At 44.1% G+C, this 16,601-nt stretch overlaps 2 protein-coding genes across 5 annotated transcripts in view; one reads left to right on the top strand and one right to left on the bottom strand.

The window, feature by feature from the left end:
- SF3B6 (splicing factor 3b subunit 6) overlaps positions 1-8,346 on the top strand; it is an 11,337-nt gene extending 2,991 nt beyond the window's left edge. Inside the window, exons 2-4 of the mRNA XM_008060265.2 lie at positions 640-758; positions 7,773-7,911; positions 8,082-8,346. Coding sequence (XP_008058456.1) covers positions 640-758; positions 7,773-7,911; positions 8,082-8,171 — 348 coding nt within the window. The 3' untranslated portion in view covers positions 8,172-8,346. The remainder of the gene's footprint in view (positions 1-639; positions 759-7,772; positions 7,912-8,081) is intronic.
- Positions 8,347-13,861: 5,515 nt separating this feature from the next.
- Positions 13,862-16,601, bottom strand: part of FKBP1B (FK506 binding protein 1B) — a 10,175-nt gene continuing 7,435 nt past the window's right edge. For 3 of the 4 annotated variants that reach the window (XM_021713496.1, XM_021713497.1, XM_008060263.1), the window contains 2 exons: positions 16,172-16,284; positions 13,862-14,478 (listed from right to left, as the gene is read on the bottom strand). In XM_021713496.1, the coding sequence (XP_021569171.1) occupies positions 14,350-14,478; positions 16,172-16,282 (240 nt within the window). In that variant the 5' untranslated portion in view covers positions 16,283-16,284 and the 3' untranslated portion in view covers positions 13,862-14,349. Of the gene's footprint in view, positions 14,524-16,171; positions 16,285-16,601 lie in introns of all 4 variants that reach the window. The other variant, XR_002482090.1, reaches the window with a different exon arrangement.

Here is a 16,601-nt window from a genome sequence, read left to right as displayed (position 1 = left end):
CTGGCTAATTTTTTGATTTATTGTAGAGATGCAGTCTTGCCAAGTTGCCCAGGCTGGTCTCGAACCTGTGGGCTCAGACAGTCCTCTCACCTGGGCCTCCCAAAGTGCTGGGATTATAGGTATGAGCCACTGTGCTCGGCCTCATTTTGTAAATGTTGAATGAGGAAAGGGAATCTAGATAAGTATTTGGTTTTGGATAAAGCGTGGCATGACATGAACAATTGCTCACAAGAGAAGAAGCCAGCAGTGAGAGAAAGCCTATAAATCCAAAAGAGAGAAGGGATTGATATAACAAGTTCCTAAGAAGACCAGAGAAGGCATCGGTGTTCATTGCCTAACAAGCAGGAGCAGTTCCTTTCTTTCCTACACATGCCTGAGGCATCGAGTGCTTCTAAATGAGGTTGAAGTCCTCGTTGGACTACAGTGACCAAAAGCATGGGTTTTGTAGTAGTCCCTTATTCGCTCCTCCTAATAGTCTTTCCTAGAGACAGTGCTCTGTTGCTTTGCAGAATTTGCCGTTTTCAGTAACATCAGGTTATATCTCTTATTCTTGATTTTTACATTTTTATGTATCATTGAGAATTTTTTTAAGATGGTAGCACTTCTGCTTATAATAACAATACGTATTTCTCATTTTAGATTCGACTTCCACCTGAAGTAAATCGGATTTTGTATATAAGAAATTTGCCATACAAAATCACAGCTGAAGAAATGTATGATATATTTGGGAAATATGGACCTATTCGTCAAATCAGAGTGTGAGTCTTACTGAAACTTTTGAAATGTTATTTAAGAAAATGATTGCATAATCTATCATCTCAGAAATATAACTGACAGCGAGGCCACCTGGTGCAGTGTGCAGTGCAGCGGCCTATAGAGCCTGGAGACTAGCAGTTCGAGACCAGGGAGATGAGATGTTTTGGTAGAGGAAAGAAAACCTATTGAGACCCTAATGATAAATGTTTTGAAGAGACTGGTTGGGAAGGGAAGGAACTAACATTTATTGCATACCTACCGTTTGTAAAGCCAAGTATTACACTATGTTTTTTATATACAATAATTTTATAATTTTCTCAGTAATCATTACTGTCTCTTTTACTGGCCCCAGAATTTCTGAATAAACTGGGTAAAAGAGTGTAAAAGTTACCGAGAAAAAATGACATTTTCAAGTACAGGAAAACTCTAATTACAAGAACTCATGTTTTAATTTAATAAAAAGATTAGTGCTCATACTTTCAAGTGATATTTATTCAAGTGATATCTACTAAGTACTATGTACCATAACAAGTGCTATTAGCCGGGCTCGGTGGCTCAGCCCTGTAACCCCACATTTTGGGAGGCCGAGGTGAGTGGATTGCCTGAGCCCGCAGGTTCGAGACCCACCTGGGCAACTTGGCGAGACCTCATCTCTACAATAAATCAAAAATTAGCCGGGTGTGGTAGCACGCACCTGTAGTTCCAGCTACTTGGAAGGCTGAGGTGGAAAGATCACCAGAGCCCAGCAGGTCGAGGCTGTGGTGGCCGGGAACGGCCACTGCACTCCAGTCTGGGCGATGGAGTGAGACTCCAACTCAAAAAAAAAAAAAAAAAAAAAGTGCTTTTATTTTATTTATTTATTTAATTTATTGCTGCAGCCTCAACTTCCTGAACTTAGGTGATCCTTCTGCCTCAGCCTCCCAAATAGTTGGGACTACAGGTGTGTACCATCATGCCTGGCTAATTTAAAAAATTTTTTTGCAGAGATGAGATCTCACTATATTTCGAACTCTTGGGCTCAGGCAATCTTCCTGCTTCAGCCTCCGAAAGTGTTGGGATTACAGGTGTGAGCCACTGTTCCTGGCAAGGTGCTTTTTTTTTTTTTTTTTTTTTTTAATGTTTATTTAGAAAGTAAGTTGGAGAGAGAGAGAGGAGATTCACCTTCCCAGGGTAGGGGAGAGGGCCAAAGCTTAAGAGTACATGGCCAAACCACAGCTTAGCAAGGCAATGGCCAGCAAGGTGCTTTTATTTGTATCAAGAAAATGACAGCCCTGAGAGTAAAAGTACCTTTCTAGTTTTACAATATTAAGTGATAAAATCTTCTGACTCTAAATTGAACCTCTACCCTACAAGGTACCATAGCCTCTGCCACCCTAGCCTAGTTTAAAGGGCTGACGACTTGAGAGTCCTTCTGAAGATATTTCTAAAACTTTCAATTTTGGTCAGAATATTTCTTTTTATTTCTTTTTTTTAATATAAAGTAGGAATTTATTGAAAACTCTCGGCAGCAGGAGGGGTCCTGAAGAGTTGCCCCAGAATGTTTCTTAATAAATGCTCTTTTATGGCCTAAGAGCCCCTTCCTGGCTTTTAGGACTGAGATCTTGAGGGATCTCCTTTTGAATGATCACCATGTTGCCAGAGAGTAAAACACGAGCCAGGAATATGTCATCATTTGTTCTCAGATGGGGACAAAAATGAAAGTGTTATAGACCAGCCGTCCTTTTTAGGAAGTCTCAGTCCTTTGAGCATCTGATAAAAGTTTTGGGCTGGGTGCAGTGGCTCCCGTCTATAATCTCAGCACTTTGGGAGGCAAAGACAAGAGGATTACTTGAGCCCAGGTGTTTGAGACCAGTCTAGGCAACATAGCAAGACTTTGTTTCTATAGAAAATATAAAAATTAGCCAGGCATGGTGGTGTGTGCCTGTAATCCCAGCTACCCTGGAGGCTGAGGCAGAAGGATCGCCTAAGCTCAGGAGGTCGAGACTACAGTGAGATCCCAACTTAGAAAAAAATGCCTGTGGTGGTGGCTCATGCCTGTAATCTCAGCACTTTGGGAGACCCAGGCAAGAGGACTACCTGCATCCAGGGGTTTGAGACCAGCCTGGGCAACTTGACGAGACCTTGTCTCTACAATAAATCAAAAAATTAGCCGGGTATGGTGGTGTGCACCTGTGGTTTCAGCTACTGGTAAGGCTGAGGTGGAAGAATCAACTGAGGCCAGCAGGTCGAGGCTGTGGTGGCTGTGAGCGTGCCACTGCACAGCAGCCTGGGTGACAGTGAGACTCTGACTCAAAAAAAATTTTTTTTGAACTCTCCACTGAAGAACAAAGGAGTCTAGGTTAAGAAACCCTGTTCTACCTAACACAAAGAGTGGTATACAGAAGACCCCTGTCTCGGGGACCGAGAGACAAGATTCTGCTTCAGGCCCTGTTACTAGCCACATGTATGACAAGTTGCCTAGCTTTTGGGGTTTTCTTTTCGTATATAAGATAATCTGGATGATGCCCTTGTAGCTTTTAGGGTGGAGGCAGCATGGATTGGTTGTAAGACCTGGGTTCAAATACTAGCTGGATACTTGCTAGTTGTGTGAAACTGTGCAAAACATTTGACCTTATCTGACCTTCAATTATCTATGAAATACACATCCTTATGTTCCTGTCTTAAAACAATGCTGGTTTGGATCAGATTAGACAGTGTCTGTGAAGGTACTTTATCGCTATGTCTTTTCCGGTGTATGTTGGCCACCCCTTCTATGTATTTCTCTTGTTAACGTGGTTTTGCTGTTTTGTGTGTACTCTTCTGTCTCTCCTGGCCATCTGTGAGCTCCTCCAGGTCTGGTGCCGTATATTCTTTCTGCTTTGTGTTGACAGCACTTGTGCCTGATATATGGTAAACACCCCATGTAGTTAAGTAAATGAGTAATATGGAAAAGAGTAGTGTGATTGTGACTGATATATGAGGGCATCATAAAGTGTATTGATGGTACTCACTTAAGAGTTGCTTTAACCAGCAAAGGTAGAGACTGTTTCAGAAAACCAAAATGAAAGGACAGGCACAGCAGGGACATCTCCCGAGGAGTGCAGAGCAACTCGGGGCCTTCAGGCTTCTAGTCCCTCCATCTGAAATGGTTTTTACCTGTTTATCTCTTACCTGGCTCCTCCTCACTCTTCAGGTCTCAGTTTCAGTGTCACCTTTTCAGAGAGGTTTTCTCTGACCACCCTAGCTAAAGCAGCTCCCGTTCTTCCCATTCGTCTCTGCTACAGCTGTCTACTTCCTGTATAGCATTTCTCGTGATCTGTCATTATTGCGTATCTGTTTAGTGTCTTTCTCCTGCTTGAAAAGCTTGAAGGAAGTGATGATGCTTGTCTTTTTGCTATTGTACTTCTAGTGCCTGTCACACAGAAAGAACACAATATATATTTGTTGAATAAATTAATAAAAGTTGCGGGTGCAGAAACTTGGGTCATTATTGTAGATTGAGAAACAGCTGTTTTTCTGTCCCATAACTGTGAACATACTTTATCATACTTGGCACTTGGCACTTGTGACCAATATTCCCAGTTTGCCCAGTAGCGAGAGGTTTTCTGGGACACAGGACTTTCAAGGATGACTAAAACCACATGTAAGGTAGGGCACATGGCAGAGCTGATGTCACCATGACACATGAAGCAACCGAAGCCCAAAGAAGCTACGTTACATGATTAGGTTTTCTTATTCCTACTCTGAACTTTTACCATCAATCAAGAAACCAGTGTTAGCTCAGTACCTAGTACATAGTAGGTACCAAACATGCTTTTAAAAATGAAAATTATAAGCCAGGCTCGGTGGCTCAGCCTGTAATCCCGCGCCTTTGGGAGGCTGAGGTGAGTGGATTGCCTGAGCCTGCGGGTTCGAGATCCTCCTGGGCAGGCGAGACCTCATCTCTACAATAAATAAAAAAATTAGCCGGACATGGTAGCACATGCCTATAATTTCGGCTACTCGGAAGGCTGAGGCGGAAGGATCGCCGGAGCCCAGCAGGTCGAGGCTGCACGCTCCAGTCTGGGCGACAGAGCAAGACTCCAACTCAAAAAAAAAAAATTTTTTTTCAAATTATAGGCCAGGCACGGTGGCTCATGCACAGTGACTCATGCTTGTAATCCCATTGCTTTGGGAGGCCAAGACGGGAGGATTGCTTGAGGCCAGGAGTTTGAGACCAGTTTGGGCAACATAGTGAGATGAATAATAAAAATTCAAATTATAATATGGCTCTCAAGGCTTGAGGTTAATTATGACGGCTGAGACACTTGAGATGAAGTCTTTAAAATAGGGCTAGTGCCTGTCCCTATTCTAGTTCCTAAGAAGATGGAAGAAGAAGAAAGAGTTGCTTTTGTTTTGTTTTGTTTTGTTTTAGCTTCCTGGAGAAAGTAGATCTCTACCTTTCAAATGCATATTAGCACTAGGCTTGTGCATGGCACTGTGGGAGTAAAATGAAGTACACTCAAGATCGCCTTTGCCTTAAGGAACTTAGGGTCTTTTTCAGTATTTTGTTTTTATTCCAGAGGAAAAACGAGGTCGAATTTTGAGGGAAATCTTTAAGACATTGTTTTTTCCTTTTGGCAGTACCCAACTTTCATGCCTAATGTGTTCTTGAAAATGATTAAAAATAAAAAGTCTGAAGGTTGTTAAGACTTCCCAGAGAGTAACGAGTGTTGTAAAATCCCTCATCAGGCCCACACAACCTGTCAAAGAACGTGCATTCATTGACACTGGCACCCTCTAATTACCCAGTATCCTAACCCTATTCAGTCCTCTTTTACAGGAAGCACAAGCTCTGAGCAGGGCTCAGACTGTAGTCCTGCTCTAGATCAAGTCTAGGCAGATGCCTCCCCTTCCCATGGGCCCAGTGACTTTCCTTACCCTGTGTAGAGACAACGGTAGATGGAGAGTGAGCCCACAATCTTAAACCTCATTTCACAGTTGTACTGGGTGGCTGGAACACAGGGCAAGGGGTCTATCTTTGTCACACCTAAGCATGAGCCGAGTGGGATCTCTACCCCTAGTGCCCACTAACAAGCACATGACCACCTGCTGCCTGCAATTTAGTGTTCCTGTCACTCCTCACACTTCTCTCCCTCTCCCAGAGGAAGCTGGTGAGGTGAACAGACTAAGTAGCAAGGAACACCTACACTACTGACAGTCACAGATCCATGAGGAAGGCCCAGCCACCTTCCAGCATTCTGCCCTGGTTCAAACAACTCCACCTACAAGCACACTTCTACTGTATCTTTGAAGAAACCCTACCCTTTTCCCCAGTCAGGCAGAGCTGTGCCATGCATTAGAGTTTGGGTTGTATTAAAGTTGAACGTAGAGCCAGATGCAGTAGTGCATATCTATAATCTCAGCTACTAGGGAAACTGAGGCAGGAGGATCACTTGAGACCAGGAGTTCCAGGATTCAGTGCAATGATTGTGCCTGTGAATAGCTACTGTGCTCCACTCTAGGCAACAGAGTAACTTCCGTCCCAAAAATAATAATAATGAATAGGCCAGGTATGATGGCTGTGATCCCAGCACTTCGGGAGGCTGAGTTATGAGGATTGCTTGAGCTCAGTAGTTTGAGACCAGCCTGAGCAACATAGTGAGACTTCATTTCTACCAAAAAAAAAAAATGCTGAGTACAGTGGCTCACACTTGTAATTCCAGCACTTTGGGAGGCAGAGGTGAGAGAATTGCTTGAGTCCAGGGAGTTCAAGATCAGCCTGGGCAACTTAGTGAGACCTCATCTCTCAAGTAAATAAATAAATGAGCCAGGCATGATGGCATGCACCTGTAGTTCCAGCTACTTGGAAGGCTGAGGTGGAAGGATCACCTGAGCCCAGCAGGTCGGGGTTGTGGTGACCCATGATCATGCCACTACACTCCAGCCTGGGTGACAGCGTTAGACCCTGACTCAAAAAAAAAAAAAAAAAAAGTAGGAGACTGACTGTTGCATCTTACTAAGACAAAAGTGGAAGAGACTATATTTTTATTAGCAGAATGTTTACATTTATATTGAAATATACACTCAAATAGAATAAGTTCTGCTGGTCAGTGAAACTTTGCCAAAGCAAAATCACAAGCTTCCACTGGGGCAGTCCAGTCAGCTAGCAGCAGTGATCCCCAAGCAGGGACACAAAGGAGAAGCCCTCTCCAAGAAACCTCCTTTCAGAAGCCCCAACTCACTTCTCCCACATGCACCCACACAACTTTAGGAGCTTATGCATGCTCCTCATTTTCATATATTTTTAGCTTGGAAGAAACTAAATTAAATCTCTCTTTACATTGGAGATATTTTTTCTTGGCCGTAGAGGATGATGGTTGACTGTTTTCCCATATGTCATTTACCATTTTGCCATCTTCTCAGTAGGAGCTTCCCCGGCCACCCACTCACCCACACACAATTACGCACATACAGTAGGTTTTACTCTTATGGCTATAATATACCTTAGTAAAATATTGCCCAGAAACACTTGTTTCCTATAGTGATAGAGAGTGTCCTGTCTTTAAGTATTGAAACTAAGAGTGAGGGAGAAAAAGAAAAATCTTCAGAAACAAGGGTTCTAGGCATTGCTGAGTAGAACAAGAGCCATCATTCCTAAGTACTGTACTTTCCAGTTTAAGACTGGAAATTTGTTTTCAGTATGAGAAATAGGAAAGAGTAGAACAGAGAACATGAAGACTGGCAAAGTTTCAAGCTAGTTCTTTGCTTGCTGCTAGTGCTTTAGTAGCTGTGTTCTTAGTATTTCTGATATAACAAGAAGATTAACCTGTAGATAAAGCAAAACCAAAATTACCTAATTTAGGAATTACAGGCTTATCCAGCATATCTATCCATAATGCATATCTAATAGTTTTCAGGGTGGTTTCAAAAAACTTAAATAAAATCTATTTCAGTTTGTCTTTAAAAGACAGTTGCCAGTTTAAGATCGAGCTCTTACTCAACTATTAATGCTCTTGTGAATGTGTATCTGAATGAAGTTCAATTTAATGCTACAGGGGGAACACACCTGAAACGAGAGGAACAGCTTATGTGGTCTATGAAGACATCTTTGATGCCAAGAATGCATGTGATCACCTATCAGGATTCAATGTTTGTAACAGATACCTTGTGGTTTTGTACTATAATGCCAACAGGGTAAGTATAGCAAAGTTCTCATCACATGGTGAGCTCATTTGAGAATAGTGTAGACCTGTACTGTGATGGGAAATGTGTGCTGTGAGTTTCTTTTTTGGCTAGTGCTGTTGGTGAAATTCTTTTGACTGTAGATCGGTAACTGTTAACTTTGATGCTTATTACATTTCCAGGCATTTCAGAAGATGGACACAAAGAAGAAGGAGGAACAGTTGAAACTTCTCAAGGAGAAGTATGGCATCAATACAGATCCACCAAAATAAATGTTGTTTTCTATATTTTGGACTAAAACCCATGAATGACAGCCACCACTTTTTTTTTCCTTTTTAATAATTACTGAATATTGTGATTTCTTATTTGGGGTTCAAAACGAGCTGCTTAAAACTTTGATACATATTAGAATATATTATGTTAATAAACATGTAGATTTTTGTGAAATGTGTCAATATTTTCTCTTTCTCCTCCTGTTTGATACCAGGAAGAAACAACAGTTGAAGCATGTAAAGAATTGTAGGTGGTACAGGGCATGGTGGCTCACGCCTGTAATCCCAGCACTTTGGGAGGCAAAAACTAGAGGATTGTCTAAGCCCAGGGGCTCGAGACTAGCTTGGGCAACGTGGCGAGACTTCATCTCTACAATAAATCAAAATAATTAGCCAGGTGTGGTGGCTTGCGCTTGTAGTTCCAGCTAGTTGGAAGGCTGGGGTGGAAGGATCACCTGAGCCCAGCGTGCTGAGATGATGTGCCTGGTGACAAAGCGAGACTGACTCAACAAAAAATATTCCTAATGCCTGCGGTGACAAGTTCAGCACTTAGCCATCAAAGAAACTTGTTTCAGTGTTGTTTATTGAATGTCTATCAGTAATAAAGTCTTCATAACAATTCCGTGAAGATAGATATTTACTTTGTGCAGTTGAGGAAGCCAGAGCTGATCATGGTGGTTGAATAAATAAAATGCTTACATAAAAAGCTGGTGTAACAGCAACCAGTTGTTAACCAGGCCCATACATTTGAATAATGCTTGCTTTAAAGTTAACAAAACACCTTTGTCACTGTGGGTACCCTTGTCATTAGAATAGACATGTACTCTAGAAATGGTGATTTAGAGTCTAGCACGTTGTTAGAAATTTGGGTTTCCTCTTTTTTAAAATACTGTAGGCCGGGCTTGGTGGCTCAGCATATAATCCCAGCACTTTGGGAGGCTGAGGCAAGGGTTCCTGAGCCCATGGGTTCGAGACCAGCCTGGGCAACTTGGCGAGACTTCATCTCTACAATAAATCAAAAATTAGCCAGGCGCGGTAGTGTGCACTTGTAGTTCCAGCTACTTGGAAGGCTGAGGTGAAAGGATTGCCAGAGCCCAGCAGGTCGACACTGAGGTGGCTGTGAGTGTGTCACTGCACTCCAGCCTGGGTGACAGAGTGAGACTCTAACTCAAACAAAAAATTGTAATTATGTGTACATAATAATTGTGATATACTCTTAGACATTCAAGAGCAAGCTTGAATGTTGTATAATGTAGAATTTCCCTTTAGCTATTAAGCCCCAGCATATATTTTGGACGCTAGCTTATAGTTTATCTTTGCCATAATAAAATATTTAATGCTCATTTTTTTTTTTTGAGCTGGAGTCTCACTCTGTCACCCAGACTGGAGTGCAATGGCCGCTCCCGGCCACCGCAACCTCGACCTACTGGGCTCCGGCGATCCTTCCGCCTCAGCCTTCTGAGTAGCCAGAATTACAGGCATGCGCTACCACGCCTGGCTGATTTTCGATTTATTGTAGAGATGAGTCTCGCCAAGTTGCCCAGGCGGGTCTTGAACCCGCGGGTTCAGGAAATCCACTCACCTCAGCCTCCCAAAGGCGCGGGATTACAGGCTGAGCCACCGAGCCCGGCTAATGCTCATTCTTATAGTCATGAGGCCCCAAGTCATGGAAATAGTATGGTTATTGCCACACTCATCATTGCTTGGCAGTTCAAGGGAGATAGCCATAATTTTATCTTTATAGTTTAAGTGTGGGCCAAATGAAAAAAACATGGGCTAATTGTTCTGTTTATAACTGGAACTCACAATCAATTTGAAGGGTACCTACACTAAATCATTTAAATAGGCCAAGAGCATCCATTCTACCTTCCATTACATCTGAGTGTTTTTTGAAAGCACTGTAAGAGAGTAGAAAGAGGCATTTCTAAGAAGGGTGGGCAGACAAGGAAGGAACCACAGCTGTAATTTTCTTGTGAATGCTTTTATGAATGCATTATTAATTATTATAATGCATGGTGTGCCTTTAGGTAATGTAGAAAGAATTTTTCTGAAAGACTTATAAAGGAAAGACTGAAATTAGACTTACTTAGAGTGTGTGTTGTGTTAGTGGCAGACTAGCTTGCCTCTATTGTAGTAATTATAATAAGGATAAATTCCTTCTATTAGCAATTATGACCAGTCCATCATTTGGAATAATATATCTATTTGCTGAATTTCATGACCTAAAGATAAGAGTTTTAAAACTTTCCCCGAATTGTTTGGATATTTTGTAGCCTGTCCCCATTAAATTACAAGAACTTTCAGTGAACAAATACTCAGCCCCCACTCACACTGGGTCCTGTACTAAGATGCTGAGGATACAGTTACACTGAATCCTCTGTACCACATATCTAAAACTCAATTTTTTTTTGCTGGTACAGATGGATGGATTTATTAATTTTATAAATGTGTATTTGCACTTTACATTTAGAAAGAGGATTCATTCAGAAAATCACCATGGAAAGTCTTCCACTAATTGTTTTTAAGGACAATATAAATGAAATTTAAAGGATATTGACAAAAAAGAGTTGTTGAATACAAGTGATTTATATTTTCCATTAAGTCTAGGGTCCTTGTCATTTTATCACATAACCCTTCATTATCACTAAGAACAACAGAAATAACTCAATTTTTCAAACTTTTTAGGAGTGCAAATGGATGATGGTGTCCATGTATATGTATATGTGCATACACATTTGTGCCAGAGAGAAAAATTTATATGAATAGACAATGTATTGACTCTACTTGGAAGACTGAGGCAGAAGGATCACCTGAGCCCAACAGGTCGCAGCTGAGGTAGCCATGAGTGTGTCAGTGCACTCCAGCTGGGCGATGGAGTGAGACTCCCACTAAAAAGAAAATGCATTGACTGAAAAGTTTGAAAATAACAGATGTGACATAGATCTTATTAGTGCCCTCCTGCCTACAACTTCTATTGGCTCCCACAGGACCATGTCCAAACTCAGTATACCACATATTTCTTTGTTTTGTTTCATTTTTGAGTAGGGGTCTCACTCTGTCACCCAGGCTGGACTGCAGTGGCTTGCTCACGACTCTGCAACTTTGACCTCCTAGGCTCAGGCAATTTTTTCCACTTCAGCCTCCTGAGTAGCTGGGACTGCTGGCACGTGCCACCACGCCCAGCTAATTTTCTTGTTTTTTGTAGAGATTAGGCCTTACTTTGTTCCCCAGCCTAATCTTGCACTCCAGGCTGAAGCAATCCTCTCACCTCAGCCTCCAAAGTGCTGGGATTATAGGCACTTTGATTACAGGCATGACCACCACACCTGACTGGCATTGCCTTTTTGTTTTGTTTCATTATAGAGTTGTGTACAAGTGAGGGTTAACTACGTAGTAGGCCATGCGGGTAAAGTTTGGGCATCTAACTGTCCCTCACTCCCCCTGGTAGTGGACCAGGTACGCTTTGTGTTGTCACATGCCTCCCACCCTCTTCCCTTCCTTCTTCCCCTAGCAGTGCCCAGCAACTGCCAGTCTCACCCTTGTGCTAACATGACTAGTGTTCAGGGCCCACTTATGAGTGAGAACACGCAGTATTCAGTTCTTTGTTTCTGTGGTGGTTCACTTAGTGTAATAGTCTCCAACTCCATCCAAGTCGCTGTGAAATCCATGATTCTGCATCAATCTTTTAAGAGCTCCCTTAAAATGGTCCATTTCTCAGTTTACCTGCAAAACCCCTGTGGGTGGTTTAAAACAAGGCAGCTACGTTCTCATGACATTTTTCTTCATCCTAAAGCACTGCTTCCTCATTAACTCCTCAACCCTCAGCAGACAAATACAGCCAGGCTTCGGAGATAAAACGGGTGGATGGGCCGGGCTCGGTGGCTCAGCCTGTAATCCCAACATTTTGGGAGGCTGAGGCGAGTGGATTGCCTGAGTCCGTGGGTTCAAGACCCACCTGGGCAACTTGGCAAGACCTCATCTCTACAATAAAGCAAAAATTAGCCGGGCGTGGTAGCGCGCGCCTGTAGTTATGACTACTTGGAAGGCTGAGGCGGAAGGATTGCAGGATCCCAGCAGGTTGAGGCTGCGGTGGCCGGGAGTGGCACTCCAATCTGGGCAACAGAGTGAGACTCCAACTCAAAAAAAAAGGGGGGTGGTGGTGGATGAAGTAGCCAAGTTGACATGGCCTTATAGCACATATATGATATCAGGTGACATGTGCCAGTGCATCTATGAAGAAGACTAGCAGGGCCTGTTATCAGCCCTTCCCTCGGTCTTGAAACAATTCCAAGTCACTGATAGGCTAACCCTGACTCTGGCTGAGTTCTCTCCCTGTGCCAACCAACTAAAAGAGACATCTCAGCCACGTTGCCCCAGGTTCCTTCGACCTACACACAACCCACACCAGTGAGTGGGTTGATTTAAAAACCCAACTGGAAACCGGGCTCGGTGGCTCAGCCTGTAATCCCGCGCCTTTGGGAGGCTGAAGTGAGTGGATTGCCTGAGCCCGCGGGTTCGAGACCCGCCTGGGCAGCGAGACCTCATCTCTACAATAAATCAAAAAATCAGCCGGGCGTGGTAGTGCATGCCTGTAATTCTGGCTACTCGGAAGGCTGAGGCGGAAGGATCGCCGGAGCCCAGCAGGTCGAGGCTGCGGTGGCTGGGAGCGGCCACTGCACTCCAGTCTGGGCAACAGAGTGAGACTCCAACTCAAAATAAATAAATAAATAAATAAAATAAAATAAAATAAAATAAAAACCCAACTGGGAAACCTGGCACGGTGGCTCACGCCTGTAATCACAGCACTTTGGAAGGCAGAAGTGAGAGGATTGCTTGAGCTCAGGGGTTTGAGACCAGCCTGGGCAACTTGGCGAGACCTGGTCCCTACAATTAAAAAAAAAAAAATTAGCCAGATGTGGTGGCACACACCTGTAGTTCCAGCTACTTGGAAGGCTGAGGCAGAAGGATTGCCTGAGCCCAGCAGGTCGAGGTTGTGGTGGCCGTGAGCATGCCACTGCATTCCAGCCTGGTCAACAGAGTGAGACTCCAACTCAAGGAAAAAAAAAAAACTCCAACTGGAGAATCTGTCAGTTACCATAAGTGTTGATGAAATGAGTACTATATGCGGAAACAAATTCAAAATCATATATTCTCAGAAGCAGTTCCCCGATGTAAGTTAGAGCAAATCTTGATGAACTAAGCGGCAAATGTGAAAACAAGCTCACAATCACGCATTCTTTGCAGAAATGACTTCCCAGTGTGAGTTAGCGTATGGTGCCAAGCCTTTGACACACCTTCATTTGTTCAGATGCACAAAGTGTTCTGTTTCCATCTGGGTGAGGAGAGTTCATCCCTCTTAACCCTAATCCAGACAAATAGAGATTGCAAGATCATGTAAGGTGCTCAAATCCCACATTTGATTGCTAGGCTGCAGGATCTGAACACTGTATTTCTTTAGTTACAGGTGAATTCTGAGCCTGTGTGATGACTGGCAGTTAGAGAATTAGTGATGATACGATTTAAAAGAATATAGAGCACGGCCCAGCATGGACAATGCTCATGTTGTAGCCATTGTATTTGTTATCACTCTCCTAGCCACTGGGAACCCTCCTTTCTGCTCTTTTTCCCGAGGGCAACTCGCTTGTGTGGTCCTTAAAGTACTTTCTCCCTACAATAAGGACGGACAGAAATTTGCCAAGCACAGAGCCTTTATTTCACATATTATTTCCAAAGGGAACATTGTTGAAGTGAGCAGCCAACAGATTTATAAGAGAGAAAGTGACAGCAAAGGTAACTGGCTCAAGTCCCTCTGTGTACACCATGTACGTTTCATGTCTGAGCACCTTGTGTGTCTGGCTTAAGTGAAGGTAAGGCAGTGTAGATTGTGCAAACGAGAAATCCGCGTTCTGGGGGTCAGGGATGGCTACTACATGCATCACACAAAATGCACGACCTGAAATGTTTCGATCTGCAACCGAAGTTTTCCTCAAGCAAGGATGCGCATGAGCAGTGGCGAACACATACAGAGCAACGTGGGCGGAGAGGCTGGATGATGCTGGGGGGCAGTGAGGCGAGCGCACTGATCAAGAGCCCCAGACAGGAGGAGCCGTCCCAGTGGCAGAGCAGGCTGGGAGGGGAGCAGCAACCGTCTCCAGCCACCTCGAGTTCCTTCCTGCCTTCACTCTAAGTTGAGCAGCTCCACGTCAAAGATGAGGGTGGCATTGGGAGGGATGACACCGGGGTGGCCCGTGGCTCCATATGCCACATCAGGGGTGCAGGTCAGCTTCGCCCTCTGCCCCAAGCTCATCTAGCAGGGATGGGGGCAGATGGGGAGAGGAGAAAGAGGACCCAGCTTGATTTAAAAGAAAAAAGTGAGATGACTATGGCATTTTCCCAAACCATCCTCGTGTTAGCTCTGAAGATCTGAGATGAAGTTTACATGTGGCACGTTAAAATGGTGCCACATGCAGACTCTGCCTCAGAAGAGCAGAGACTTGACTGTGGGACACTGATCTCCACGAAGTGGGCTCAAATGTGTTCGTCTGGCAAACATTACTGGTTACTCCTTTTGCATATGGCCCAAATACTTCTGTTTGTTCATAATTGCTCCTCACCCTCTTCCAAAGAAGCCTAAAGAGGGTGTGGAAATAGCACACATACACACTCAAGCAGATGACAGGAGCAGTTCATTAAGGAGGCTCAGAGATTAAGGCCACAGCAAGGTGACGAGGGCTAAGAGACCCATTGTAGTGGAGCATCCTATGACTTCATGAACAGACTAAGAAAGAGGAGCATGAACCAGGCTCATCACAGCAGGCATCAAGAACCCACTTGGCATTAGTGGGACAACTGGTGACATTTAAATAGATTGAACTTTGAATCTTAAACAATTAAGAATGCGACACCAGGCACGATAGCTCACGCCTGTAATCCCAGCACTTTGGGAGGCAGAGGCAAGAGAATTGCCTGAGCCCATGGGTTCGAGACCAGCCTGGGCAACATGGTGAGACTACGTCTCACCAATAAATAAAAAAATTAGCCAGGCGTGGTGGTGCATGCCTGTAGTTCCAGCTACTTGGAAGGCTGAGGTGGAAGGAGTCCAGCAGGTCGAGGCTGCGGTGGCTGTGAGCGTGCCACTGCACTCCAGCCTGGACAACAGAATGAGACTCTGACTCAGGGGGAAAAAAAGAATGTGAATAGGTTGAGTAATAGTATCAAAACAATGTGAATGTCTCAGTTTGGGTCATTGTATGCAATTGTATGCAATTGTATAACATGGCTATGCAAGATGTTATCATGCGGGAAGGCTGGATAGAGTGTACAGGAACTCTATTGTTTTTGCAGTATTTCTGTAAGCTTGAAATTGTTTCCAAAGAGTTAAAAATAAAAATAAAAAATAACTGGGCCAGGCACAGTGGCTCATGCCTGTAATCCCAGCATTTTGAGAGGCTGAGATGAAAGGATTGCTCGATCCCAGGAGTTCAAGTTCAGCCAAGGCAACATAGTGAGACCTCGTCTCTACAAAAAATAAAAAACTTAGTCAGGCATGGTGGTGCACACCTGTAGTCCCAGCTATTTGGGAGGCTGAGGCAGAAGGATCACCTGAGCCCAGGAGGTTGAGGGCAGCAGTGAGTGGTGATTGTGCCACTGCCCTCAAGCATGGGGGAAAGAGTGAGACTGACTCAAAAACAAAAAAACCTTCTTAGTCTACCCATCCCAATTCTTCTGCTGCCTCAGTCTCAGCTGGTAGACCTCAGCTATGTCCAAGCAAGTCCAGGGTGTGTGCTTGGGATGGAAGTCCCCAGTGACACAAAAGAGGCCTGCTGGCAAGGAGAGGGGTGGGGACACAAAGCCAGGAGTGAACACTAGATGGCGATGCCATGCCCTGGCAGTAGAGCCCAGAAGTAGTGACCTGTGTAGGTTGAGAGGAGAGGTGGAAGACAGAGCACAGAGCCTGATCCGAACTCCTCAAATCCCCTTTCCTGCATATCTCTTCCTACCTGGGCTGCTCCTTCTTCAAAACCTTTGATGACTTCCTGTTTGCCAATTCTGAACTTGAAAGGTTTGTTTCTGTCTCTGGATGAATCGAATTTCTTCCCATTCTGGAGCATTCCTGTCAAAGCAAGAACAGGGTGCAAAAGAGCTGTGGTCATGAGTGAACTCCCAATTCAGATTACACATGTGTAAAGCAGAATTCCTGTTTGGAGCTGGGTGTGGTGGCTCATGCCTGTAATCCCAGCACTTTGGGAGGCAGAGGTGAGAGGACTGCCCAAGTCCAGGGATTTGAGACTAGTCTGGGCAACTTGGGGAGACCTCATCTTTACAATAAAAAAAAATTAAGCCGGGCTCGGTGGCTCAGCCTGTAATCCCGCGCCTTAGGGAAGCTGAGGTGAGTGGATTGCCTGAGCCCGCGGGTTCGAGACCCGCCTG

The sequence above is a fragment of the Carlito syrichta genome, unplaced genomic scaffold (assembly GCF_000164805.1).
Source record: "Carlito syrichta isolate Samal-C Ts95f unplaced genomic scaffold, Tarsius_syrichta-2.0.1 Scaffold304574, whole genome shotgun sequence".
NCBI classification, from domain to species: Eukaryota; Metazoa; Chordata; class Mammalia; order Primates; family Tarsiidae; genus Carlito; species Carlito syrichta.
The sequence above is the reverse complement of the archived record's forward strand: the minus strand, read 5'-3'. Positions and strand labels throughout refer to the sequence as shown.